The sequence below is a fragment of the Bos grunniens genome, chromosome 13, assembly GCF_055505025.1.
Source record: "Bos grunniens cultivar Pamir isolate PY7600 chromosome 13, Bosgru_T2T1.0, whole genome shotgun sequence".
Taxonomy (NCBI): Eukaryota; Metazoa; Chordata; class Mammalia; order Artiodactyla; family Bovidae; genus Bos; species Bos grunniens.
In genome coordinates, this window is record NC_141177.1 from 5,326,129 (window position 1) to 5,354,127 (window position 27,999).

The following is a 27,999-nucleotide window of genomic DNA, read 5'->3' on the forward strand; positions in this document are numbered from 1 at the left end:
GAGCGACAGCGACGCAAGATGGCAGCCACCACGGGCTCGGGTGAGCGGGGGCGCCGGGCCCAGCCGGCCTAGGGGGCATGGGCTTGGGCCGGGGGCCGGAGACCCGCACAGGCCCCTGCTGCAGGGCCAAGGGCCTCTGCAGGGCCGCTGTCCGCTGGGCCCCGCGGCGGCGACGCGGGCGGCCTGAGCGGGGAGGAGGAGCAGGCGGTGGCCGGAAGCACGGGCGGGGGCCTGAGGGGCCTGTGGGCGGCGCGGGGAGGCCGAGGCTCCCCCGGGCGGCGTGAGGGCCCTGCGGAGAGGAAGGGCCCGGCCCTGAGGCGCTGCAGAACGGCAGGAGCGGGCGAGGGGCGAGCCCAGGGCCACTCCGGAGGAGTCGGGGCTGGCGGCTCTTTGGACGAGATCGAGGGGTCCCCTAGAGGACAAGGAGGCGCCCCCAAAGAGATGGAAGGCCTTTATTGGATGCTGGGTGTCTGAGCGGGGGGAGGAGCCTTGGGGATGTCCGTTTGGCCTTGACTTCAGAGAAGCCCCTGAGGAAGAATGAGGGAAGGAAACAGGATCCTGATGGGTGACTGATAGGATGCCCCGTTGGTTAAGGGCATGATCCGTGTAAGTTTAGGGGATTGGGTTAGCTGAGAAAATTTTTACGCCTATTAGAAAGGAGTCGTCTTGGGATGGCAGCTTTTGCGGTGGGGGACCTGGGATTAAGGGCATCTCCACAGGATACGTGAGAAGGGGAGAGGGATTTCTCAGATTCCAGAGGGATTTGGTTGGAGCAGCTGAAAGTGCAATGGCCCCATCATTACCAGGCCCCTATTTGAAAAGATAGATGTTAGGTTTTAGGAGGCGAGCTCTGAGTAGGGCGGTCGGTGGAAGCTTGAGATCCTGGGTGAAGAACAGATGAGTTGGGAGCCCTGGAGGTGTGTGTTAGGGGAAGGGTCAACTGAGGGAAGCCCCATGCAGTGAGTGAGACTGGAAATCAGGTTTCAGAGGTGTTCTTCTCAGAGGAGAAACATCTCTTTTATTTGGGTAGGGGAGGCATACCTTAGGAGTGTCTCATATGGAGACTGTCTCTTCCACTCTTTCAGGTATTGGTAACATATGGGGGTTCAGGTCAGAAGTTCCCCAGTGGCTGGATGGTCATGGGGAGAGGAATAAATGAGGTGGGAGCTAGAGAAGAAAGTCGAGATGCAAGAGGGATTGAGGGGGCTGCACTCTGGGCCAGGGGCAGTTCTTCCAGACTCTGGTAGGTAAATGGAAGCAGCATTGATTTTGCATTCCCTGCTCTGTACTCCCCTAAGGTGCTCCAGAGGATCAGGTCCTGAAGGAATCTGTTTCAGAGTGAACATTCACAGTTAGGGATCGGGATGGACTCAAGTGGCCTTCTGGAGGAGACAGGGTGATGATTGTTTGGGGAAGGTCCCCCAGAGGGGCCAGTGAGGCAACACAGTCAGATTCTGGAAGTGCAGGATTTGGGAGTGACAGAGTGTCTCCCTTTTGGCGAGCAGGGTGTCCCCTGAGGTGTCTGGCAGTGAAAAATGAGGTGACCATGGGCGACCTCTGATGGAGGAAACGAACAGGACCACCGAGCTGGGTACTGAAGTTCTCCAGCTGTATAAGGCTGCAGCAGCACTGTTAGGAGAGGTTGGTGACCTAAAGTGAGCGGGGTGAGGGAGTCTGTCTTTCCCACATGTGACTCCTCTAGTATCCTGAGGGGATTCTTTGTCTGGTTGCTAGAGTGGGCATGGAAGGAGTTGGACGTCGGGGGTCTGACCGAAGTCACCTACCACAAGCTGTCTTTTACACTGAAAGCCATAGGGTCTTCCTGAAGGATAGAGGAAACCGTACCTCCCTTTCTTGGATTTGGATTCAGCTGAAACAGTGCTGAGTCAATTCATTTACCAAGAGACTGCCACAGACATTCTCAGAAGAGAGGGGCTGAGTTAGGCCAGACTGCCGTGAGGCTTCTCTCAGTGGAGTAACACCCGGCCAGGTTGCTGTGGACCGGGGAGGCCGTTCACACGGCTGTGCCCGTAGCCCCTGTCCTTACGGTGGTATTGCCGCTCAGCTCCTTGGCAGTGACTGGAGATTGGCTATCTATAATCAGATTCAACAGCTACTTAATTCCAACTTCTTGAGATCCTGCCAGTTGAAGAGTGCTTCATAAATGCTGTAGTCATCAGATGAAACATGGTCAGCTGCTGCCTGGTGGCGTACAAGAGCACTTGGCATGGTTTAGGTAACAGGGAGCAGGTTTTGAGATGCCCTGGAACTGGGCTTCCCAGAACTCCTTTGTGTGTTCAACAGATACTTGTTAAGAATTTACTGTGCCCCTTTATGGAGAGTGAACAAGGTGGACGTAGCCCCTGTCCTCGAAGAGCTTCTAGTCTAGTCAAGGAGAAGCCCATGAAAGGAATACATAGTAAGATTTCAGATAGCAGTAAACGCTATGAAGGAAGTTGTGTGATATGGTGCTGTCTGGAGAGGTGGTCAGGGAAGGCTTCTCCAGGAGCAGGTATTTGAACTGAAGCAGATGATGGAAGGAGCTGGCGGTGTGTGTCACAGGCTGGGGCTGGGGGACAGTGAGTGGAAAGGCCTTGTAGCAGGAATCCACTTGGCAGATTGAAAGAACCGAAGACCTCAGTGTGCAAGGGAGGCTTGTTAAAGAGATGGGTTAGAGAGAGAGGGCTCTGGATTTTATTCAGTGTGAAAGGATGCCACTGAACAAGCACCTGGTCTGAAGTAGGCATTCAGTAAATATTTGGTGAGCGCATGAATGAGGGTCTTAAAAAGAGCGGAATGACAAGATCTGACCTCTACTCCCAGGCAGTGAGAGGAGTGTCGAGTGCTAAAGTGGGAAGCAGAAAGATCATACTGCTACGACTTGGGGCAGACTACTGGGTTGAACTAAAATAAGTGTACAGGGCCCTCTGCTTTCTAACCCTGAGAAGTCTTTCAGGTGTGGTGAGCGGCCCCGAGGCCTGCCTTAGGCAGCTTTAGAATAAGCTTCTTGATGAATCTGGGTCCCTGGGTCCCAGGAAACAGCTGTGACGCCTTTGAGTTCCTGTCAGGGCTGAACTTAGTTTTCTGTGGTCACTGCTTTCAGCAGTTGATGACAACACCTTTCTACCTCTTTTACTTCTTCAGCGTGTGATTTCTGCGTAGATCTTAGAGAGTGGAACTGTGAAAAACCCACCGGAATCCTCAGGATGCTCGTGTTAGAACAGGTTATTTCCTCCTGCCTTGACCAAGATTGCAGGGCCTCAGAGAGTAACCCTTGGCAGCCAGGTCTTTCCTCTAACCCAGCATCCCTCAGGCTACCCTGACAGTTAGCCAAAAACGTAGTGCCAGAAGAGTAAGCCCGTTACACTTTAAACCCACATGTGTTGGAGCAGCTCGTACAGCCCTCTTATGAACATGTCACCACATGGGCGGTGGAGGTTACGGTCTTCCGTTCCGTTCAAGAGTGTTCCCCAGCAAGCTGGAGCTGGCAGATGAGAACCTGTAGTCTCTTAGCTGGTCTCCTTCCCGTGTGTCTCACTGTGTGAGCATCTTCTTCTGCTGGTTGTAGGTAGGTGCCTTTTCTACGACAGGGATTCTGCTTTCAAGACAGCGTCACGTGGTGCTCAGCTGAAGACGTACCAGTCTGCCCCAGTGATGGAAGGAAACGCTGTGTTGGGCCAGAACAACCTGTGGTTCCTCTTAGGGACTGCCAGGGTGTGATGGTCACGATTTTCCCCTTCACAGAACTTTAAAACCACCCTCTTCCCCCCACTAGATTCTCTTTCCCTCGCCCTCGCTCAAGTCTCTAATTCTAAAAGTCCCCAGGGAAGCACAGAGCAGCGCATTGGGTGACGGAGAGATGTTAAAACCATTACTTTTACATTGCATATAGTGCTTTAGAGGTTTCCTCACGCTATACTTACCTGCTATATCATCTCATTTAACTCTCCACGACTCGTGTGCTCTCCAGGGGAGGTGTTGGCCCCGTGGCATTCCCGAGGGACATTGGTGGCTGGCCAAGGCATGGTGACACTCAAGATTAGAGCCGGGGGTTTTGACTCCAGTTCCTTTCCCAGCTTACTCCAGCGCCTTCGGAAGGAAATGGAAAGGCGTGGATTTGGCCATGTGCTCTTCCTTGGTCTTGGCGTGTTTAGTCTTGGTGAGGATGGGCTTTAATAAGAAATTAGTGCGACCTGTAGCAGGAGCTCCTCGCAGCATCCCTGACCACCTCTTATCCCGTCCTGGGCTGTGTGCTGTCTGATGAGAGCGAGGGCCACTGCTTGCCCTTGCTTACACTGCACACGCAGTAACTCGCGCTCTCTGGGCTCCGGGCTCCGTGATGTCCTGTACAGAATCTGTCAGTCCTGGTCTTCAGGTACATGCAGGCCTTTCAGACTTCTTTTTAAATGGCACTTCTAGGGCTATCTATGTGCTAGATGCTATATTAAATACATCATCTTGTTTCTGACAGTAACCCTTTGAAGCAGGTATCTGTTGTGAAGATGAGGAAACTGAGGCCCAGAGAGAAGAAATGACTTGCCTGAAGCCCAGAGCCAGGGCGGGGGATCCGGGGTGCAGAACTGGGACAGCTCTGCTCCAGGGCATGCGCTTTGGCCACGGCAGCATTTTTCCAGCTCCCGTTGCCTGTTCTCCAGCTGGGCATCTCGAGTTCCTTCAGCCGTTGGCAGGTCTGTCGACATTCCTGCCTTGGCAGATTGGTCCCTTCACGGGTGGATAATAATAACACCAAGTAGGGTTCTTTCTTCATTGTCACTTTGACCCTGTGCAAATCCATAGGTGTAATCCCAGAATAGATGCCAAATCCTCCTCCTCTCTCTTGGCATTATTGCCACCGAGACAGTGGTTCCTACCAGAACCACCTTTCTTTCGCCTAGAAGACAGCAAAGACCTCCTGCTTACAGTCATGCCTTTTTCCAATCCATTCGCTATAGAGGAAGTAGAATGACTTCTCACAGACGAGAAAACAGAAACTGCCACTCCCAGCAGAAAGCCCTTCGTGCTGCGCTTAGAATAAAATCCGTCTCTCTTCCACGGCCCTCAAGGCCCGCCGTGGTCTTGGGCTTGCCTGCCGTGACCTCTTGTGATACAGCACCTCTGCTCCCGCCCTTCCGCTTTGGGCAGCTTGGCCTGCACGTGACTGACTGCCTGCTTCTCCGCCTTCAGGTCTCAGCTGTCCAGAAAGGCCGTCCTTCCCACCCTTTTCAGCCTGGTCTTCTCACTCATCACAGCTCTGTTCTCTTCTAAAGTGCTGAACCTTGTCTGAAGGTTTCTCAGGGTGTTCTGTTTGTTTGGGAGTGTTTTTTCTAAGCATATTTTCTGGGCCTCTCCAGTAGGACAGGGTTCTGCCTTGCTTTTTGCTATGTCCCTAGCACTCGTATGGTCCCTGGCAAATAGCAGACACTGAGTGTCACAGTGAACTAATCCGGGAGGACAGAGCGAAAATGCCTGTTCAACCTTTCAAAAAGGAAAGCTCTTGCCCTGATTAGTTGGTATTTACAGAGGGACTTTAGAATAGCATTAACTCTGTCCTCTCCTTCCCTAATGTCCTGAGACACTTACCACACCTTATTCTTTGTCTCCACCCCTTTCAGAGAAAATACAATCTTTGGCCTTCGTCACCCTCGCAGCAGAGAAACGTGGGGCCTTGCATTTTGTCACCAGCTGTTGTTGCATCGTCTGGACATAAGGATGTTAAAAGGGGGGATGTTTCTTCCCCTAGATGCTGCTAAGTCGCTTCAGTCGTGTCCGACTCTGTGCGACCCCAGAGACGGCAGCCCACCAGGCTCCCCGATCCCTGGGATTCTCCAGGCAAGAACACTGGAGTGGGTTGCCATTTCCTTCTCCAGTGCGTGAAAGTGAAAGTGAAATTGCTCAGTCGTATCCGACTCCTAGCGACCCCATGGACTGCAGCCTACCAAAGCTCCTCTGTCCATGGGATTTACCAGGCAAGAGTACTGGAGTGGGGTGCCATCGCCTTCTCCGATTCTCAAACTGGAACACATTAGAATCACCTGGAGGGCTTGTTAGGTTGCTGGGCTCTACCCTCAGTTTTCAATTGGATAATTCTGTGCTGTAGTTTAGTGTTCTTGTGTCTGGCCTGAGAATTCACACTTCTGGTGGGTTCGCAGGTGATGTGAGGGCCGCAGGTCTGGGGACCATACATGGAGAATCATTGCTGTAGAGAAGAAGAGAAGAAATATCCCTCTCTGGACAGGCCCTGAGTAGGCACCCAGATTGACTTGCTGGTTGCTCCGAAATAAAAGTTCCCTGCCCCCTCACTTTATGTCAGGAGTGTTTAATCCAGGTGCTTCACCTTCCAGGCATCGTTATTTTCCCAGATGGTGGCACCACCAAACTCTTGGCTCAGGTCACTGTCTTCCCTGAATGGGCACCCAAGTCAGGTTCAGCTAGTAGCTTTCTTTCCAGAGAGACCTGTGAGGCGCTGCCATTTTAAATCAAGACCCAAGCCAGGCCAGGGTTTTCCAGGGTTGACCTGCTGAGATACCTGCCACTTTGTAGCAGTGATTTTCCCAAAAAGACGTTTTAAAGGGCTTCAAAATTCTTTTTGTACCACAAATATTTTAATATGTTCTGTGTTCCACATTACTGCATTAAATGTTTTACTAGGACATGATGTAAAACCCTGTCAATTATTCATGCTTTAACCTGGTTGTCATCTTTTCTTAGTGATATCCTGCAGCTGCTGACTTTTCAGTTTATATTTAGCCAAGAGAATAACTGGCTGACTTTTAATACTGACACAGATCCAGGAAAAATCCTTCTGGAAAGAAGAATTCTGAAGTAACAGTAACAAATGCTTTCTTTTTATAAATCTTGGGTTGCTGTGTTTTTTTAGCACCTTGATAAAGTTATCTTAACATTTTCATAGTTAACCTTTGAATAGTTACAGTTTATTAAGATTAACAAGAGTCCATTTTTACATACTCTTGTAAAGGTATTGTCTCTTGAAGCTGTTTCTTCAGCTGCCTTTTAGGTGAAATTTTAGGAAATTTTAGAAATTTTAGGAATCTTAAAATTTAGGTTAATTCAGTGGATTGAGTGCCAGAGGAAGAAAATATGTTAGAGTGTTACTGAGTTTTTCTAACCTGTTAATACTTCTGGGTTTTGACATATATGGATTTAATTTTTAATATATTCACTGAGGTCTTTTGTTTAAAGTAACATATCATGATTTTGAAACTACTCTCTCCCGTTGGGATGGGATGAAGTCCCCCTGCGACTGATACACTCACAGGGTCTGTAGGATCTCTGACAAGTATTTGGATTTTTATCCCTGGAGTAGCCCCTGAGGTTCTAGAAGAAGGGTGTGGTCAGGCCATTCAGAGCTAAATGCTCTTGCTTTGTAGAGAATATTGGTGTATTAACTTTGTAAGCAGTTTCTAAATGGTTTGAAATATCAGTAACATGCTTTCATATATATTTAATGAAGCAAAGTTCAATTTGTAATGAAGAATCCTTGACTTGTGTGGTCTGGGGGGAGAAACAGTTTTCCCTCTTTAAAAAAAAAGGGGTTCTCTAAAAGTCTTGATCACACTTCATTAAAAAATAAAACTACTTACTGAATTTTAATTACCTCAAAATAAAGAACCTTTGGTGTCTCACTTATATAGTATCAGTATTGAGTATTTTGGCCACAGCAGACCATATTAGAGGCTGTGATAGGAGAGGAAGAGGCGCTGGCTTTTCTTGAGTCAGGAAGCATTAATTGAGCACCATTGCATGCCAGGGAGCATACCAGATCCTGGGGACGCGGGGTGGAATGAGTCACAGCTCTTAGCTTGAGAAGCTGTGAGAGTGAGTCAGACAATAAAAAAGAAAGAAAATGAAATTTAAAGAAAAAGAAAAGGTACAGCGCAGTCATTGTGTGAAGGACCACTGGGTGGGGGACGGGAGGCTCTAAGAGACTGCCCAGCTCCTCGTTGAAGATTGGTGTTTCTTCTTCATATCCTCACATTCAAAATTTAACATATAACCTTCGTGGGTGATTTAAAATCCGTATTAGTCCCTTGGATGATCTTTATAATATTAGACTCCTTTTAATAGTGCTGTGAATGTTTCCCTGCTGTGTTTCCAGAAATAAACCAGAGTTAGAATTTTGTGACACTGAGCATTGTTCATTCTCAAGCAACACCCGTAGCTGACACCCAGCCACCCGTTGATTCATTCCGCAGGCACTGGAGCACACGCTTTGGCAGAGCACTCTGACGTATGGGAAATGCAGTAGGGAACAAAACAGAAGTTCTACTCTCAGGGAATTTATGTTCAGATGGGAGCCAGACAATAAACAGCTAATGAAGTGGGAACAAATACTGTACGTTTAAATGTCAAGTGGTAATGGTGCTGTGAAGAAAAATAAAGCGTGATAAGGGAATGGGAAGTTAGACTTCGGATGAAGAAGAAGGAGCCCGCCACCATGCCCAGCTTTGGGACAGAGAATTCTGGGGTGAGTGAGCATCAAGTGCAAAAGCAACATCAGATGGCCTGTTCAGAAAGCTTAGGGAGGCCGGTGTGGCTGGAGGAGGAGGGTGAGCAGCGAGCGAAGGGAGGCAGGAAATGATGTTGGGGAAGTCGGCGGGGCTCTGTGGGTGAGCCCAGGAGTTTGGGGCTAGTAGGAAGGGGCAGCCGGGGGAGGGTGGTGAGAGGGGGGGCCGTGGCATCTAAGTTACCCTTAAAGGGCTCGCTGTGGAGAATGGTCAGTAGACAGAAAGCAGTCGGGGCTGAGGCGGCTTGCGCTGCAGTGCTTGTGGTCCGGACGGTGAAGATGGTTGTGTTGGGGATATATTGGGAAATGGGTTAAATATGGGGTATAAGGGAAAGATTTCTTACTGTAACTCCAGAGTTTCTAGTCTGGGAAATCTGTACCATACACTGAAATCGAGGGGTGGGTAGTTTTTGTTTTTTGAGGAGTGCAAGGGAGTTTTTTTGAAATTAAGTTGGAGAGGCCTGTTAGGCATCTAAATGGAGATGGCTAGCAGGCAGTTAATTAGAAATATAAATTCAGTTCAGTCGCTCAGTCCTGTCCAACTTTTTATGACCCCATCAACTGCAGCACGCCAGGCCTCCCTGTCCATCACCAACTCTTGGAGAGCACCCAAACCCATGTCCATTGAGTCGATGATGCCATCCAACCATCTCATCCTCTGTCGTCCCCTCAATCTTTCCCAGCATCAGGGTCTTTTCCAATGAGTCAGCTCTTTGCATCAGGTGGCCAAAGTATTGGAGTTTCAGCTCCAACATCAGTCCTTCCAATGAATACCCAGGACTGATCTCCTTTAGAATGGACTGGTTGCATCTCCTTGCAGTCCAGGGGACTCTCAAGAGTCTTCTCCAACACCACAGTTCAAAAGCATCAGTTCTTCAGCGCTCAGTTTTCTTCACAGTCCAACTCTCACATCCATACATAACCACTGGAAAAACCATAGCCTTGAGTAGACGGACCTTTGTTGGCAAAGTAATGTCTCTGCCTTTTGATGTGCTGTCTAGGTTGGTCATAACTTTCCTTCCAAAGAAGGAATCTTAATTTCATGGCTGCAGTCACCATCTGCAGTGATTTTGGAGCCCAGAAAAATAAAGTCAGCCATTGTTTCCACTGTTTCCCCATCTATCTGCCATGAAGTGATGGGACCTGATGCCATGATCTTAGTTTTCTGAATGTTGAGCTTTAAGCCAACTTTTTCACTCTCCTCTTTCACTTTCATCAAGAGGCTCTTTAGTTCTTCTTCACTTTCTGCCATAAGGGTGGTGTCATCTGCATATCTGAGGTTATTGATATTTCTCCCGGCAATCTTGATTCCAGCTTGTGCTTCTTCCAGCCCAGCGTTTCTCATGATGTACTCTGCATATAAGTTAAAGAAGCAGGGTGACAATATAGAGCCTTGATGTACTCCTTTTCCTATTTGGAACCAGTCTGTTGTTCCATGTCCAGTTCTAACTGTTGCTTCCTGACCTTCATACAGGTTTCTCAAGAGGTGGGTCAGGAGGTCTGGTATGCCCATCTCTTTTAGGATTTTCCACAGTTTATTGTGATCCACACAAAGGCTTTGGCATAGTCAAGAAAGCAGAAATAGATGTTTTTCTGGAGCTCTCTTCCTTTTTCCATGATCCAGCGGATGTTGGCAATTTGATCTCTGGTTCCCCTGCCTTTTCTGAAACCAGCTTGGACATCTGGAAGTTCATGGTTCATGTATTGCTGAAGCCTGGCTTCGAGAATTTTGAGCATTACTTTACTAGCATGTGAGATGAGTGCAGTTGTGTGGTAGTTTGAGCATTCTTTGGCATTGCCTTTCTTTGGGATCGGAATGAACACTGACCTTTTCCAGTCCTGTGGCCACTGCTGAGTTTTCCAAATTTGCTGGCATATTGAGTGCAGCACTTTGACAGCATCATCTTTCAGGATTTGGAATAGCTCAACTGGAATTCCATCACCTCCACCAGCTTTGTTCGTAGTGATGCTTCCTAAGGCCCACTCGACCTCACAGTCCAGGATGTCTGGCTCTAGGTGAGTGATCACACCATCATGATTATCTGGGTCGTGAAGCTCTTTTTTGTAATTCTTCTGTGTATTCTCGCCCCCTCTTCTTGGAGAGTCATTAGCGCCCTTGGTTTGGGTAAGATCACCTGGGGAGTCAAGTAGACAGAAAAGGCTGCGGCCAGTGAGCTGTGCGCTGAGGCCTGGCAGCCAGCGGTGGGAGGCCAGGGCGAGCGGCTCCTCAGTGCACGAGGCTGCGGCCAGTGAGCTGTGCGCTGAGCCTGGCAGCCAGCGGTGGGAGGCCAGGGCGAGTGGCGCCTCAGTGCATGAGGCTGCGGAGAGAGCCCGAGGCTTCGGGAGGAGTCACAGGAGCAGCTGGGGGCAGAGCCCCCACGCCACGGGCACTCCGGATCGGGAGGTGGGGCCTGAGCGTCCATCACTGCTGGGAGCAGTTTGGGTGAGTGACTCACTAGAGAACCTTGAGTGGAGTAGGTGCAGGTCAGGTGAAAAATTGCAGACAAGGAGTCAAGACAGCTCTCTTGAGGTTTATTTGCTAAAAAAGAGCAAAGAAATGAGCCAGTAGCTAGAAGGGGATATGGGATCACGTGAGGGTTTTTTATACTATGATGGTGTGCCTATGAAGGTGATTCAGTCTCTGTGCCTGGTATAACACCAGGTGCTTCATAGGCTTTAGCTCGTTGATTCTTCCTCACCTCCCGTAGAAGCCGGAGTATCAGGACCCCTGATGTGCTGAGGCTCAAGGTAACTTGCACGGTCCCTCAGCTAGATTGCTAGAAAGTGGCCGAGTGTAGACTGGAGCCTAGGGCCATGCTCTCTGCTGAGAGATTGTAGAGTTTTCTCTAAAGTTACGTTCTGATTCTTGCTTGTGGGAGGTAACTTCGCCATTACTCTGACCAGCCTTTTCAAAATAGAGTGGTCAACCAGATATCCTTACATTTGTGATTCTACTTCCATGGCTTCCATGATGGCTCAGATGGTAAAGAATCTGCCCCCATTGCAGGAGACCCAGGTTCGATCCCTGGGTCAGGAACATCCCCTGGAGTAGGAAATGACAACCTACTCCAGTATGCTTGCCTGGAGAATTCCACGGACAGAGGAGCTTGGCAGGCCACAGTCCATGGATTCGCATAGAGTCGGACAAGACTGAGTGACTAACACTTTCATTTTTTTCACTTTCCATGGCATCGAAAGATAATTTATGTGAGTACACACATATAAGGGGCTTCCCCAATGGCTCAGAGGAAAAGAACCTGCCTTCATTGCAGGAGATGCAGGAGACACGGGCTCGATCCCTGGGTCGGGGAGACATGTAGGGAAGCATGGGTTGACTTTGTGTTTATCTTTTACAAAATAGACTGTACATACCTTTTTATTCTTTGCTCATTTTTTTTTAATTGTCAACAAATATTCATCTAAAGGCTACCATGTAAAGGCCAATTGTTTTAATATCTCCTTATAAAAATGAGAACCACCACCACAGTCATACAGATTAATCTGTGCTACCTTAAATCTTTTAACGTCCCACCCGCCTCAGCCTGTAAGTTGCTCAATAGCCTGTTCTGTTGCCAGGGTATTTGCTCCAGGCAGATGCTTCTGCCTTTATATCCTGAGATGTTCAGAGTAACACGTCCCTAACCTGGCCTCTAATCCTTCAGCACATCCTGAACATTACCTGGGAGATTGGCCTTATCTCTTGCCCTGCTCAGAGCCTTTTGCAGCTCCCCACTAATTACCTTCAGGATAAAGTCCAGTCCCTCTTAGAAACGCAGCCCCACCTCTTTAGGGTTCATCATATTCCGAGGGGTCTATGACCTTCTCAGAGGTTAAAAAAAACATTGTCTTATGATTATATTTCTCTTATATGTTTTAATAGTTTTGTTTTATTGGACTTCGTGTGTGTGTCTTGTTTCCATAGTGAGACTTCATACTCTGATTGGGAGGCTCCTGTTTTTTCTTTCTTTCATAGCCCTTGTAAGGTCTATCATAGTGTAGAATGAGTGGTAATTATTGTACTGAAAAGTGTGTGTACATATATATTACTGACAAGTTTATGGGTAGGGGAATGTTGAGAAACAGTTAAAAAGCCTCACCAACTTTCAAAATTGCAGTCCTAAAATGTGTGGATTTTGCTTGTGAACGTGGAGTGAGCTCAGTTTTAGACACATGGAACATGGAACCCTAGACGGTTCTTTACTAGATCAGTTCAGTTTAGTCGCGCAGTCGTGTCCAACTCTTTGCGACCCCATGGACTGCAGCATGCCAGGCCTCCCTGTCGATCACCAACTCCCAGAGTTTACTCAGACTCATGTCCATTGAGTCAGTGATGCCATCCAACCACCTCATCTTCTGTCATCCCCTTTTCCTCCTGCCTCTTAGAGTTCAGTGTATCAGCTAACCAGGTACTCATCAGCCACTTCTCTTTAAATATCAGAAAAAGCTAAATGAATCGCTGCATACTTGTATGTTTTTTCAGTTCCTGATTTCTGCTGGCTGTTCTTCCCCAGGCTTTTAATCAGTTTTTGAGTGAAAATAAGTTTATGGCTTAGGGAAAATTAACTAAAAAATAAAAAGTAACAGCCCTCTTAAAAAGCTGTCCACTTTGTGGACTTAAATTCTTCAAGATTTAGCTAAATAAAGGTTAACTGAGTGCATAACTGCCTGATGCCAGATTGCAGCCTTTATCAGTCTTTACTTACTCTTACCCTTAGAGGGTTTAAAATACCCTCTGAGCTAAACCTCGGGTGTTAAGGTTCAGCGGGGTTTTTGAGAACAATTAGGTGACCTCATATGTTGCAGAATGGTGGCACATAAGCAGAATCTGAACCACAGACACTTGGCCAGAGCAAAGGAGTGACTGTCCCCTTTAGACAGGACATGTATTCTCCAGTTCACGTCAGTTCTTAACACTTCCTGTTGTTTTGAGCCAGACATTTTAAAGAAATTTGCAAAGCCATGCCACTCTTCTGAGCAATTTATTTTCTCTCTTTGGAAAATATAGGTGTCTGTTATTTATCTAAACTCACAGTGGTTTGTTGTGGTTAGTTATTAAGTCAGTTAAATATTTTTACAATTTCTCAGCTTTAATTGTCTAATTTGATAAATAACAATAGCTATAACCCACATAAACAAAGACTCTTTGAAATCTTCAGTAATTTCTAAGAGTATAAAAGGGTCTTGAGACCAAAAAAGCTGAGAACTGCTATTCAGATAGACTAAATGCTTACTGTAATTAATCAGTATATATTACAGTTATTCTGATATTTATATGTATATTCCAGCTCCTGCTTGGACTATTTCTAGACTGCCTAGTAGATACTGGCCAATCCAAAGTTTGTCATTTATTAAGCTGTTTTAATGCCTGTTTCATAATTGACTCAAACTGAATCACCCTATAAAGTCAGTATGGAAGTAACAAAAGCTGACTGTCCTCTGTGGTGCTCAGTTACTGTTCCAAATGCTAACCTAAAACAAATTTAACTTCCTCGTTTTTTTGTTGTTGTTCAGTTGTGTATGTGGGCTTTGCGCGCTTTAAGTAATTGAATGTCAAATTCACTACCTGCTTTGAAACTAATAGCAACGAGCTTGTGATATTTGGATGAAGATTTCCTAATCGGGGGACCTCCCTGGCGGTCCAGCAGTTGAGACTCTGCTTCCCCCACAGGGGGCTCGGGTTCAGTCCCTGGTTGGGAGCTAGGATCCCACATGCAAAGAGGTGTAGCCAAAAAAGTTTTTTTACAAAAAGGATTTCCTAATTAGACCTGGTTGTTAGATGAAGAGGGAACATTTACAGCCATAAGGATATTCTTTGCTAAAGTTTACAGGAGGAACAGTTACACCTGAAGTAATTAATCCAACCTGACTTTAAAGATCTGACACCAAAAAAATAGCACAATTTTTTTGGAATTTCCTCGCGCTCCAGGGGTTAAGACTTAGTGCTTTCTGGGACCTTCCTTGGCTTCAGTCTCTAAGGTCCTGCAAACTGGCGCAGCTCCCCCCACCTCCCCCCCCAAAAAAAAGCCCATTTTTTTTTATCTTGCCAAAGAGAGTAAGGTGAAATAGAGGTCACATGTATAACTTCATTCAGTGATGAAGGTCTTAGCCATGGCAGCTACTGGACTTTGCTGTTGATCATTTGAACAGGGTTTGGTAACACTGAAAAACACAGACCACTTAGAGAGTTAGTCTCTTAGGGAATACCATTAGGTGAGATTCCCCCTCTCAGGAAATCCTCAGTCCTTACTTCAACCAGGTGCCAGGTAACGAAAGGCTTGGAGAACGTGAGGGAGCATGACCCGTGTGACTCACCTGGGGGAGGCGTGCGAGGCAAAGTGGATCGCAAGTGTGCTTTGGTTGACATGGTTCCTAAGTGTTTTCTTGATCAAATACCACAATCGTGGTTTTGGTTTTTTTTTTTTAAATCATAGAATATAGAAAGGGGGTTGGAGTCACCCATAATTCTTGCACCGAGAGATAATCACTGTCACCATCTGGTCTCCTTTCCAAATTTCTTAAGACGTCACTTAGCGTCTATATTAGTTTGCGAGGGCTGCCAGAACAGAGTGCCATAGACTGGGTTGCTAAAACAATGGAAATTCAAAATTCTGGAGGCTGGAAGTCCAGGATCAAGGTGTCAGCGGGTTTGATTTCTTTGACTTGCAGGTGGTTGCTTTCTCACTGGGTCCTCGTGTGGTCTTTACTCTGTACAGGTGTGCATGCCTGTTGGGCACCTGGGTTTCCTCTTCTAATAAGGACACCAGGCAGACTGAACTAGGGCCCACCCTCGTGGCCTCATTTCAGCTTAATCACCTTCTTGAAGGCTGTTTGCAGACATGGGCACATTCTGAGATGCCAGGAGTTAGGGCTCTGTGTATGAATTTGAAGGGACACAATTCAGCCCGTCACCCCATCTGGGAACAGGTACCTCAGATATTTACCAGTCTTCCTATCAGTACAACTCTGTGCTGTAGGGATATTCATTTGTATTAGTGCGGGGTTATAAATTAACCAGGAGCAATAGCAGTGGTGAGGCACAGTGATTTTTCTCCCTGAGCCGAAGTAGTTAGGATTGTTAATGATTTAACTCTTTGTAAACAAAAGGCATTGTATTGTCTGCCTTCTTGCTTATAATATCAAAAACCTCCTTCAGTTTTGTGTTTGCTGGAGGAGACTTAATTATTCAGTGTAGCTGAATAATCCAGTTGGCTAGTCTTTGGGTGAAAAATGCTAGTGTTTTCCAAATGGACCATTCAGGAATGCTTTCAGGATTTTTCTGTTAAGTTTCAAGTACCATCTGTGCTGTTTAATGTTTTTCTTCAGTCAGATGACTCTCTTGCTTATATTTATTTTTAAAAGGAAAATTTTATCATTGTCATAAATGAAAAATTAGTATAATATTACCTGCCCTAAATAGGTTATTCTCAAAAATAAATACATAACTAGAGAGTGAACTATCCATTCATGTACCATCTTCAAAAAGCTTGGGGGCCATAGACGCTTCTTTGTCACACTTCGTAGGCAGCCTGCCAGCACGTCTCACCACTCAGACCTCTGAAATAGCGAGACTTCTCACCACCGTCGCAGCTGTCACCTGCGAATCACTGCCACAGCCTCCTGTCTCTGCCCTGGCTCCCCTCACTGCGCTCTTCATACAGCAGCCAGAGGGACCGCATCACTCCTGCTCACAACTCCAGTGTTTTCTTTCACAGTTGGAGCCCCTGATTTCCTGCTAATCTTCCATCTCACTGACTTGGTTTCAGCTAAATTGGTATCTTTGCTGTTCTTTGGCACTCTGGGCAAGGTTGTGCTTCAGGACCTTTGCCCCTGCCTGGAAGACTCTCCCTTTAGCCACCAATAAATCATGCTCCCTATTTAAAATTGTAACTTTCCCCATCAGTACTCTCTGCTCCAGAGCACCGCCATCTGTCATATTAATAATTTACATGTATTTCCATCTAGGATGTAAGCTCCATGAGGGCAGGCATTTTTGTGTTGTTCACAGCTTATTGCCTGGTGCCTGGAAAAGTATCTGATGTCCTCAGATATTTATTCCAGTCAAATTAATAGTAGCGGGTTCTGCACTTTGGAAAATACTAAAATATAATGGAAACACCTCCCACAGCTTTGAGTCCCTCCAAGTGGGTCTTTCTTCACAGTCATCTGCGAAGTGCTGCTTGGCTCTGAAGAGTCTGGCCTTGGGGGCTCAGTAAAGAAAGCTGGTAACTTGCCTGGATCCCGAGTTTTTCCTGGAGGAAATAGTCTGAGTGCCAGGGGAGGTGGGGGACAGGTGGACAGGCCTGGTTGGGAGAGCAGCATCCCCAGCTGGCCCTGGTACCTGGACTCTGTTCTGGAAGACACCCAGAAGCAGTGCGCGCCTCAGCCTGAACTCGGGCACAGCGGCATGAACCTGGAGAGGTGTTTGTGTGCCTGCTTCCCTGAGCTGCTTGCCAGGCTTGGGGAATTTTAGAAACAGGTAAAGCAGAGAACCGGCTACCCTCCTTTAGCTTTTTCACGAGAAACTGTGACTTAAATATTTGAAAACTTTCATCCGTGCTGCCTTCACTTGACTCTTGAGTTGATGAAGGGGACACTTGTTACATGCTCGGAGTAGGGCAGCTGTTCCTTCTAAGGTAGTTTTAAGAGTCATTCCAGCAAAGGAGCACACCCTTAGAGATGTAGAACAAGAATAAAACAAAAGAAATACCCTCTGTTCTTCCAAGGCACTTTTATCAACACTTTATTTATGGTTTTCATGTCAAACTCAGGGGCGCAAATTAGCATTTCTACTTGTAAAGCCTTTGTGACGTCTGTCAGCGCTCCAGGGACGGGGGCGGGGTACTCTAGGTTCTGTCACCCAGCCGTGGTTTAGTCGCCAGCGCCCCTCCTTCTGGTGTGCTCGTCGATACAGGTAGCTTCGCGAGCAGCAAGCTTGAGGCGCGGCAACTTACAGCAGTGTTTTGCATGTAAGCATCTTTATTGTCAGGTAGAGGTAATGAGCGACTAGCTCTAGGCTTACAAGTTCCCCTGGAGTTGCTAGTATCTTGAATCTCTTTCCATTTATTTTAGGAGTAAAAGTCCCTCGCAATTTCCGACTGTTGGAAGAACTCGAAGAAGGCCAGAAAGGAGTAGGAGATGGCACAGTTAGCTGGGGTCTAGAAGATGACGAAGACATGACACTTACAAGATGGACAGGGATGATAATTGGGCCTCCAAGAGTAAGCGTCGAGCTACGGCTATAAATGTCAATGTCTTACATGCACTGTGCCTCCTTTAAAACTGTTACCTTATCACGGGAAAAGCTCACCAATGGTGTAGTTTCTGAAATGTGGCTATTCTTTTTTGACCAGTTTCAGTTTATATATTTGAACCTCCTCTGATGCTGTTTAATCCCTCTAAATGGTAAGCAAAAATCTGTTCAGACTCTTAGTGTGAATTTACGTGATGATGTAGGCAGTGAGGCTTGAGGTAATTGTACTGTTAGATGTAGTTTAGAACAAACTCTTGGGCTTATCAAATAACAAGGCTCCAGATACAGCCGGCATTCCTGAAGGCAGGGTCTAGACTGTGGAGAGCCTCCTGGGTTGTGGTTTTTATTCATCGTTTCCCAGTCCTGTCACGTATCTGTGTCCTGGTTCGTTGGGCCACTCAGCAAAGGGTCATTGCCTGCGTGGTCTGCTCTGGTCTGTTCAGGCACTGTTGAGCCCAGAGACCTTTGCAAAGAAGACAGAGACAATGGGGATGAGGAATGTGACCTCTCTTAAGCTGTGTAATTAGCAAGAGTTCCCAGTCTTTGTAATGCCAGCTAACCTTTTTTTATGGCATGAAGTCAACTCCCCAGAAACATCATTTAATTCTCACAAGAGCCCGTTGTTAGGATGCTCTTGTTGTATAGTTGCGTTCCATTTTACAGAAGCCAACTTGGAGAAGTCTGCACAGAGACACTTAGCTGAGAATTCCCAAACCAGGTCTCACTCCAGAGCTTGTATTCCTAACTACTAGCCTATATTGTCTCCTTCTATTTATGTTTTGAGTTTTCAGCTGTTCCCATTATAAAATTATCTAGTGTTAAGTAATAATTTGATGTGGAAGTGAAGAGATAGATAGACTCCAGTAATGTGACACTCGTTTCAGACAAGCTGTAGGAGATTTTGAGCATAGCAGGCCCTTTCCTGGAGAAGGCAATGGCAGCCCACTCCAGTACTCTTGCCTGGAGAATCCCATGGATGCAGGAGCCTGGTGGGCTGCTGTCTACGGGGTCGCACAGAGTCGGACATGACTGAGCGACTTAGCAGCAGCAGCCCTCTCCTGTGTCTGCTTGTGCTTGAGGGTGGTCAGTCGTTCTGCTCACCTCGTGCAAGGCTCTGCACTAGTTCTGGGAGGTAGAAAGACACGGGGGCTCTGGCCCTGGCTGAGAAAGGAAGCGTGTGGGGCTCGCTCAGTGTCAGGACCAGCTGTTGTTCATCTTGGATTGTCATAGGTGCTCAGGGCAAATGACTGGCTTTGCCATGTACTTTTCTGAGTCATTTTTGTGACCCTGTAGCTTTGTTTGTGGGGGGGTGGGGGTGGTTAAAAAATGTGCAATCTGTATTTACTCATTTCTTGATCTTTTTTTTTTTAATCTGTGAAAATCAGGATTTTCTGAATCTCATTAAGTACTGGGGAAAACCTGATGCAGAAGGCTTTTGTCTTCACACAGATCATTTCTTGCTGTCTCTGAAAGCCCTTAGTATAGTGATGGTTTCCTTCACTGCGTTTCATCTCTTCTTAAGAATGCTTTAGGTTTTTTGAAGATGAAAACTATTCTTCCCTCCTCTTTACTCTCCAGAACACCTGGAAATGACTCAGAATGAGGTAGTTGTTCAACAGATTTGTTAATCAACAGACCGATTTTCAGACTTGAGCGTAGTGAGGATGAACCAGCGTACAACAGTGACTACCCTAAATTACACCACGACTGGGTGTGGTGAGTGAGCACACTCAGCGGTGCCGCGGAGTCACTCAAACACATGAACAAATGAACGCTCAGTTCTGTAAAAATAGCCTATTCCACCTAAGACACTTTAGAGTACCCTGAATTTCAACTGGCCTCTTTCCAGAGGAAGCTGTTAGTGAGTAGCTGCAGTATGCAAGGTACTTCCCATATATCCTCTGCATCGTTTCTTTGTTTTTAATTGAGACATAATTCACAATGGAGAACTCACTTACCGTAGAATTACTTTTAAAGTGTTCAGTTCAGTGGGTTTTTTTAATCATATATTCAGCACTGTGCAACTGTCATTAACTTGAGGGCATGTTCATTACCCAAGAGAGAAACTCCATGCCCTTCGGCAGGCGCTCCCATTCTGCCCTCTGCCCTCGCGTTCCTCGCCCTTGACAGTCACTGATTTTCTGTCTCTCTGAGTTTGCCAATTCTGACATTTCATGTAATTGGGATCAATATGTGGCCTTTTGTGACTGGCTTTTACTTATCATGGTGTTCTCAAGGTTCATCCATGTTATAGCACTTACCAGTAGCTTTTTCCTTTTTATGGCTGAATAATATTCTTTTTTAATGGATATACCATGTTTTGTTTATCCATTAATTGATGGACATTTGAATTTTTTTCACCTTTTCCTATTACGAATAATACTGCTATGAATATTTGTGTATAGGCTCTTATGGGGACAGATGTTTTCACTTCTCTTACGTATATACGTAGGAGTGGGATTGTTAGATCACATGATAACTTTGTTTACATTTTAAGCAACTGCCAAACTGTTTTCCAAAGCAACTGCACGTCTCACATCCTGCCAGCAGCGCATGCGGGGTGCGTTTCTCTGCATCTTTACCAATTCTTATTATCGTGTCTTTTTACTCGTACACTTTCTGTTCCTTAAGGTTAAAAGCAAAGACATAAAGGAACTACCTGCTTCTAGGCGCTTCCTGTGACCAATCTATTTTGTGGTTAATGTACAAGGTGTATGCTGTGCAACTGGAGTGTCAGCCTCACGATTAAAGCGTCTGAATAGAACACTGAGGAACTCCTCTCCCTGTTACATTTTTGTTGTGTTACTCAACAGAATCCTCCACCAGTATTTAGAAAGCATGTACCGAATGATGCAGCAGTCCTACTGGGAATTTACTCCTCTTTTCTTGAATGTATTGCCCCAAATCCTGTATGTACAAAATTATCTCATGCCTTATTTTCAGTACTGGCAAAATACTGGAAACCGCCTGAGTGTCTTTCAGTAGACCGTAGTATATACTGTGTAGCTTTTCAAAGGAATGAGACAGATTTGTGTGTGCTGAAATGGAGTGATCTCCATGATACTTAAGTGGGAAAAAGGTACAAAGCACACAGAACGTGCTGTCACTTGGGGTCGGGCTGGGAGAGGGAGGCGGAGGAGGTGGACACGCTTGTGCTTCCGTGTGCTGAGAATACTTTGGAAAACAGAGAAGAAGCCCATGTCGGTGGTTGTGTTCTTCAAAAGGAATCACTCGCTAGGGCCGGGGCGGGAAGGGAGACTTATTCCCAATACCTTTTTGTACTCTTTGAGTGAGCTTTAATCATGTGAGTGTGTTAGCTATTTGAAAATAGATATGTATATGTATTTTTTCTTTTTGTAAAGCAAATCTTCCAAACCTAAAAGCAAAGCTTCCTGTCCAAGTGCCCCTTGAAAAATTCGGCAAACGTATCTGTCCACAGCATTGCATGTAGAGGATTTCTGCTCTGCCCGTGGGGTGTAATGGTAGCCGGGTTACAGAGCGGAGTCTCTCGGCCTTGGCACTGCTGACGCGTTGGGCGGGTGGTTCTTCGTTTTGGAGCTGTCCTGCCACTAGCGGGTGTTAGCAGCGTCCCCGGGGTTGGGACAGCCATAAACATCCTCAGGGGCAGCCTGCTTCCCGCCACTTCGGGAGTGGGACAGGGACGGGGGTCGCCCTGGTTGAGCAGCACCGTTATACCTCTGGAGTTCTCCGTGATGGTGTTTTTATGGGTGGGTTAGAGCCTAGCTGTGTGTTCACTCACATACTTATCTAAAAGTAGACTGCGCATAATTAGGAACAAACAGAATTACAGGAGTGTGTGAAGTAAAAGGGCAGTGATCCATTCCCCGTTTCATTATACTCTCCACAGAATAAAAACTGATCATGTGGTGTGTGGTGTGTTTCTACTGGCATTTACTGTGGGTACACAAACCTAAATACATAACCATTTTAATAAAAATGAGACCTTGCTGTGCTTAATGTTTTGCAGCTTTTTTTTTTTTTTTTTTTACCTTAACAGACTGTGGACATCTTTCCATATCAGTATATATTGACCTGTCTCCTCCTGAAAAGCTTTCAGCTACCTGTCTGATACGTGAATATATTCTCATAGAGTTTTTCAAACAATACAGATTAAGCAGTTCACTTTGTACCATTTAATTCTTTGTGTCAGTCAGGAAAAGAGAAACCATACTAAATATTTCAACAGATAATATAGAAATTGATCAAATAGGTGTTGGGCTGAAACAAAGCCTACTAGGGGAACACACAGAGAAGACAATGGCACCCCACTCCAGTGCTCTAGCCTGGGAAGTCCCATGGACGGAGGGGCCTGGTGGGCTGCAGTCCATGGGGTTGCTAGGGGTCAGACACAACTGAGCGACTTCACTTTCACTTTTCACTTTCATGCATTGGAGAAGGAAATGGCAACCCACTCCAGTGTTCTTGCCTGGAGAATCCTGGGGACAGGGGAGCCTGGTGGGCTGCTGTCTCTGGGGTCACACAGTCAGACACGACTGAAGTAACTTAGCAGCAGCAGCAGGGGAACACAGATAACACTAAAAAATAACCACAGCCTGGGTCTGGAAGGCTGAGTCAGGGGACGCTAGGACCACTGAAACCTATCACTTGGAGGACAGGCACCCTCTGTTGGTCCCTGTGGGGCCCACAGAGCTGGTTGGACGAGCCCCGAAAGGCCAGAGGCTTAGCCCAGAGACAGCTCTCACTGCCAAGACGGGGGCCTTGGGCTAGAGTGACCCTGATGGGAACAGAAAGCAAAGGGGAAGGAAAGAGGGCCTCCTTTTGCCTTTTTATTTTTTATTGCAATTGTGCAGTCAACACAGCAAGTTAAGTCTTCAGCTGTACAATATTCAGGTAGTACTGTGATTGAATTCAAGAAATGAATAATTAATGCTGCCTTTCAGAGGATCTGTTCCCTGACTGACGGGAACAGAGTTCTTGTGCAGAGGAAGTCTGTCTTGCCTGGTCCGGAGTGGGCTGGGCAGGTGCTGGGTAGTGAGCGCTAAACCCACCTTCCCTGCTCTGCTCTGGATCCTGGCACTGGCATCTGTGAACTCCATGCTTCCTCTGTCAGCTGGCTTCCTGTCAGGCGCCAGGGGAGGACACAGCGGAGAGCCTGAAGGGCAGGGAGGAAGCCTTGTTCCTTCCTGCTTGCCTCTGCTCTGTCTGTGCCACTCTGGTGATTGCCCTTCATCCTGGCATCAGCCGTGGGTCCCGGCCTCCAGGTTTTGGGGGTTCCTCCAGCCTTTGGGGGCACCCCCTGCATCAGCCTCACAGCAGCCCCTCCTCAGAGACCTGGGTTCAACTCTGGAGCCCTCTTCCTCCGAGCCTCTAGATCGGATCAGCTACAGCTTTCTTCCCTTGTCCCCCAGCCTTCAGGGGTAAAAAAGGCAATAACCCTGAACTAACACAAAGGTAGTATCTGCTCCCTGCAGTCCTCACCTCTGTGTGTGTTCAGGTTCCTCTTTTAAAACTTTTCAGTCCAGTGGTACCTGTTTAACCGATTTCCTGTATTAAATTCTTTGTTAAAATACCTAGTGTGGTGTCTTTTTTCCCAAGCTTTTCCCTAATTTTCAAATCCCCACCTTCATGCCCAGATTCACTGTGAGCAATAGTTTGACATGTCTCCTCCCACTCCTCCTCCTGTACATTACTGCCTGTTGGTGGCCTCCGTCATGGAGATCCTCTCAGGCTGTACCCCGCCTCCCGTTTAGAGGCCCCAGCCTTTATTCTGACAGCGTATGCCCATCTTGTACGCTGAGCGCACCTGTCATGTAACTGCAGCGTTTGAACAGTTACAGATGCCTGATGCTGGGGATAAGAAGTGAGGGAAAGGGAGTCAACGGCTGGCTGCCCTCTTGCTGTAACTGCAGGATGGTGCTCCTGCTTACCAGGGAAGAAGGCAGGTAGGGGGAAATCCTGAGTTGAGCTTTTGTTACAGGTTGGGGTCGCTGTGAAGTGGATGTGAAAATCTTATATGGGAATATTATGCCTTCTGAATCTTAAAATATATGTTCCAGTTTTTAAGCTAGGGACGGGCCACTATTTTAGACGGAATGTTTTCAAGCCTTTAAATCACCTTTCTTAATGTGCTCCCCGCGAAGGCCGCTAGATGTCACTGTTCACACAGGAGCCGTTTCTTGTGCAGCACGGGGTGCAGTGGGCACGGGGCGCGGGTGAGGGCCCCGGAGGAGGCCGGTCTCCCCCACGGGGGCCGGTCCGACCGGGAGGTGTCAGCCACGCTTTGGTATGGTCTTCAGACACGCAGGTGATGATGACGCAGCTTCACATGAGAAAATCGTGAGCAGCCTTCTGTTTCACACGGTGCTTGAACTGGGTCTCAGAGGCTGAGGTGCTTCGGGTGGGGGTCAGCGCTCTAGGCAGAAAGAACCGCCTGGAGAAGGGGGCGCGCTCCGCCGCTCAGCGGGCGGAAGTGTCAGGGAGCCGTTCCCTGCCGTGAGGTGGGACTCGTCGGTGTTTCTCAGCGGAGGCTCGGTTGGCGCTCGGAGAAGGACCGTTTCTCCTGGGCAGGTCTGGCGTCCTCGGCCCCCCGCCACCTCCTCGATGCCGGGCATCTTGGGTGGTCCTAAAGGCGGCAGGGACGGAGTGCCCGTGGCTGAGATCCCTTCCCAGAGCGCGACCCCGGTGCTGAGGAGTGGGAGGCGACCCTTGTGTCTGTGCCCACCCGACCTTGTGCTTGAGTTCAAAGTTCTCTAGAGTTGCCTGTTGTTTACTCTGTACGTGGCGGTGTTTAGTGCCTCGGCTGATGGTCCCTTCGTGAGTAGACATCGGTATGACTTCCCAGAATGAAGGATGCCTCTTACACTTAGTTTCCCAGGGTGTAGACACATGAACGTAAAAGCAAGTCCATCTGATTGCGCCTAATGATACCAGCTTAAGACTTCAGTGACCCTAGCTTAAATTTCCTGGCTTCTTTATATTCCCCCAAAGCCAAGATTCATGGGCGCTAGTGCAGGGACCGATCACGACTAACTTACCAAACCGCGAGCAGACTCTCCATGGTGGCAGTAGACACACCAGCTCTGCAGCAGGAATAAATGGGGAATAAATGGGGTTTCAGAAGTTGTGCATTTTTTTAATTCTTTGTAATTGCCTGACATGGCTATACCTTCTTTTTTTTTTTCCAGACAATTTATGAAAACCGAATATACAGCCTTAAAATAGAATGTGGACCTAAATACCCAGAAGCACCCCCCTTTGTAAGATTTGTAACAAAAATTAATATGAATGGAGTTAATAGTTCTAATGGAGTGGTAAGTTGTTTCTGCTGCCCCTCCTTGTCCCCTGGGGTTCCCCAAAATTCTTTGTGCTCGAACGTCAGGGGCACTCGGGGCCTGATTCCGTTTGTTCCTTGATTCTTGGATGACGATGTGCTGCAGGACGCACACGTGCTGTTTGGAGTGAGGGCCTGTTTCCCAGTTGTGTTTAAGCACAACTTGTGCGGCGTTTGCTCTGGGCTGTTACCACTCAGCCTGTGCCGGTCACTTTGAAACGAGCGCTCCTTCAGCCTCCCTGCTACACCCCCAAGAGGTAGAGGTGGAGAGGGGAAAGACCGCCCCCAAGGCCATGCTTCTCTCCATGGGACTTATTTGTGCACCACAGGCATATAATACTTTTTCCTGGTAATGGCCTTGCTTTCTTATTTTTGCCACTGTTTTCACTGCCATGAATGGAGACCAGTCTTGTTTGCCGTAAGCAGGCACTGATGGGGACACACCAGTAAATGCTGTAAAAGCGGAGCAGGGGCGGCAGATTGCCCCCTGCCGCGCGCTGAAGGCTCTCGAGCCTCTGAGGCCGCTGTCCTGGCCAGGGGAGAGCAGGAGCCTTAGAGGGTGCTTTCGTGCTAGCATCACAGGAGCTCCTAAGCCCTCTGTTTTGAGGTATTCAGAAGACTGGAATGGAAGCTGAGAAGAGCTGAGCCTGTTGCTGTGGTCAGTGTTACCTCTGAGGCCCACCTGATGTCCTGAACCCAGGAGAAGTTCCCATTTGGAGGCGTTTCTCCAGGGAGCGCTGCACTGACTTGAGGGGGCATGGCTTGGGCAGGCCCTGGTCTGCAGAGCCCTTGCCTTGCTCTCCCTACTGCCCTGAGCTGTGGCCGCCACGTGGGCACAGAGTAGGGGAGGACAGGCCCTGAGCATCACCCGCCACTTGGGCACAGAGTAGGGAGGACAGGCCCTGAGCATTGCCCGCCACCTGGGCATGGAGTGAGGAGGACAGGCCCTGAGTGGTGGCCGCCACCTAGGCACAGAGTGGGGAGGACAGGCCCTGAGCAGTGGCTGCGGCTGGCCCAGCAGGCGAGGCTGTCGTTTCACAGCCAGTTGAGTCTCACCAGGTGTCGGTGCCTCGTCTGTAAGAGCGGCTTTTACTTATCCGTAATTTCCTCCTTCCAGACCGTGAGGGTTTGGGACCCAACAAGGGAAAAGCAGACTAACGGGAGGGAGGGAATCCTGTGGGCATTCCGCATGTCAGATCCTGCTGGGTGATCAGCGTGTTCCACCTAAAAAATGCTTCTTACTCACTTTTCTGCTGTAGCTTAGCTCCAGCACACAGCATTCCTTTTGTTTGAGAGCCTGACAGTAATTTGTTTTATCTTTGCCTTTCTGTAGGTGGACCCAAGAGCCATATCAGTGCTAGCAAAATGGCAGAATTCATATAGCATCAAAGTTGTCCTGCAAGAGCTTCGGCGCCTAATGATGTCTAAAGAAAATATGAAACTCCCTCAGCCGCCTGAAGGACAGTGTTACAGCAATTAATCAAAAAGAAAAACCACAGGCCCTCCCCTGCCCCCATTCGATTTAAAGTCTTCATTTTCCACAGTAGTAAATTTTCTAGATTCGTCTTGTAGACCTCAAAGTACTGGAAAGAAAGCTCCCATTCAAAGGCAGTTTATCTTAAGATACTGTAAATGATACTAATTTTTTTGTCCATTTGAAATATACAAGTTGTGCTGTAACAAATCACCCTGTCAAGCGTAACCACTGTCCACATAGTTGAACTTCTGGGATCAAGAAAGTTATATTTAAATTGATTCCCATCCTAACCGGTGGGGCACATCTAACTCAACTGTGAAAAGACACATCACACAATCACCTTGCTGCTGATTCCATGGCCTGGGGTCTCTGCCTTCTCCCCCCTCCCCTCACCCTCCCTGCAACAGCCCTCCAGCTCGGGGTGGCTTAGTAGAGTACACATGAAGGTTTCAGGTCACAGCCTGGGGGACACTGCTGGCGTGTGGGCTGCTCTGTCCGCATCCCTGGTCTCTCTCTCTAAGTCTTAAGTGATGCCCCCCTTCCAAGCCATCAATCCTGCTCCCCCCAGCCTCCACTGCTGCCCTTGGCCGAGGCATAGATTGTAACCCCTCTGCTTCCCTCTGAAATTGGCCTTTGGTGAGGAATTCAGGGCTTTCCCCATATCTTCTCCCCCCACCTTAATTGAGGGGTGCTGCTTTTTCCTTCCTCCTCCTCAAGTCCCTTTGCACCACCACCACCCAACACTTTCCATGACGCTTCCTTGCTTTGGCCAGAAGCCATCAGGTAAGGTTGGAAAGAGTCTCTGACCTCCCCTCATTTAGCCTTGGAACCACAGTTTACTCTCCACCAGCCTGGGAAATGAATATTGGGTTCTCAGCCTTGCCACCCTCTGCTGCCATCATCAGCTGATGCGTTTCTTTAGCTCAGGTTTTGATAAGGTGAAAAGAACAGTCACCAGGGTTACTCAGACCTGCCAGCTCGCGACCTCCTTGGTGGTTAAACTTGGAGAAAGGCCACAGAAGACACTTGTAAGCACACACGACCCCTCTGAATGAATTGTTTTCTTTTCCTGTAAAGGCTTTGGCTTTTTAAAATTGAAGTTTTAAACAGGGCTCTCATTGGGTCATCCTTTCAGTCCATTCGGGTCTAGTTTGGAAGCTGACAACTGGAACAAAAAGAACCTTGAATTCGGTGCATACTTTGGTTTTGGTGCTGCTGCTTCTCCCAGTCCTCAGCAGGGATTACGAAAGACCTCGGTGTGCACGGCAGATCCCCGAAATTCCTGGCAAATCGCTGCGTTTTTCCACTTTTCTGTTCAGGACCACTAAATGCTGAGATGTGGATGCATACCGAAATAAAATCAATTCATTGTGTTCCAAGGGTTTTTTTTGTTTGTTAGTGTCTGTGTAAAATCACCTTTTGAAGCAGCAACTATC

The 27,999-nt window shown here is 47.7% G+C and overlaps 1 protein-coding gene and 1 long non-coding RNA gene across 7 annotated transcripts; both read left to right on the forward strand.

The window, feature by feature from the left end:
* On the forward strand, nucleotides 1–27,942 carry UBE2V1 (ubiquitin conjugating enzyme E2 V1). 6 transcript variants are annotated; one of them, XM_086331397.1, is made up of 5 exons: nucleotides 1–40; nucleotides 1,506–1,641; nucleotides 17,594–17,742; nucleotides 24,941–25,066; nucleotides 26,420–27,942. In XM_086331397.1, the coding sequence occupies exons 3-5, from the start codon at nucleotides 17,698–17,700 to the stop codon at nucleotides 26,564–26,566; spliced, it is 318 nt and encodes a 105-aa protein (XP_086187523.1). In that variant the 5' UTR covers nucleotides 1–40; nucleotides 1,506–1,641; nucleotides 17,594–17,697; the 3' UTR covers nucleotides 26,567–27,942. The 6 variants fall into 6 exon arrangements, with proteins under 6 accessions (XP_086187523.1, XP_086187520.1, XP_086187524.1 ...); XM_086331394.1 differs by lacking the exon at nucleotides 17,594–17,742; XM_086331398.1 differs by lacking the exon at nucleotides 1,506–1,641 and having other exon boundaries at nucleotides 17,594–17,926.
* Nucleotides 4,471–7,647, forward strand: LOC147360010 (uncharacterized). The gene is made up of 2 exons (XR_015138906.1): nucleotides 4,471–4,688; nucleotides 5,613–7,647. It is a non-coding gene; the product is annotated as an uncharacterized LOC147360010 (long non-coding RNA).
* Nucleotides 27,943–27,999: the final 57 nt, after the last annotated feature.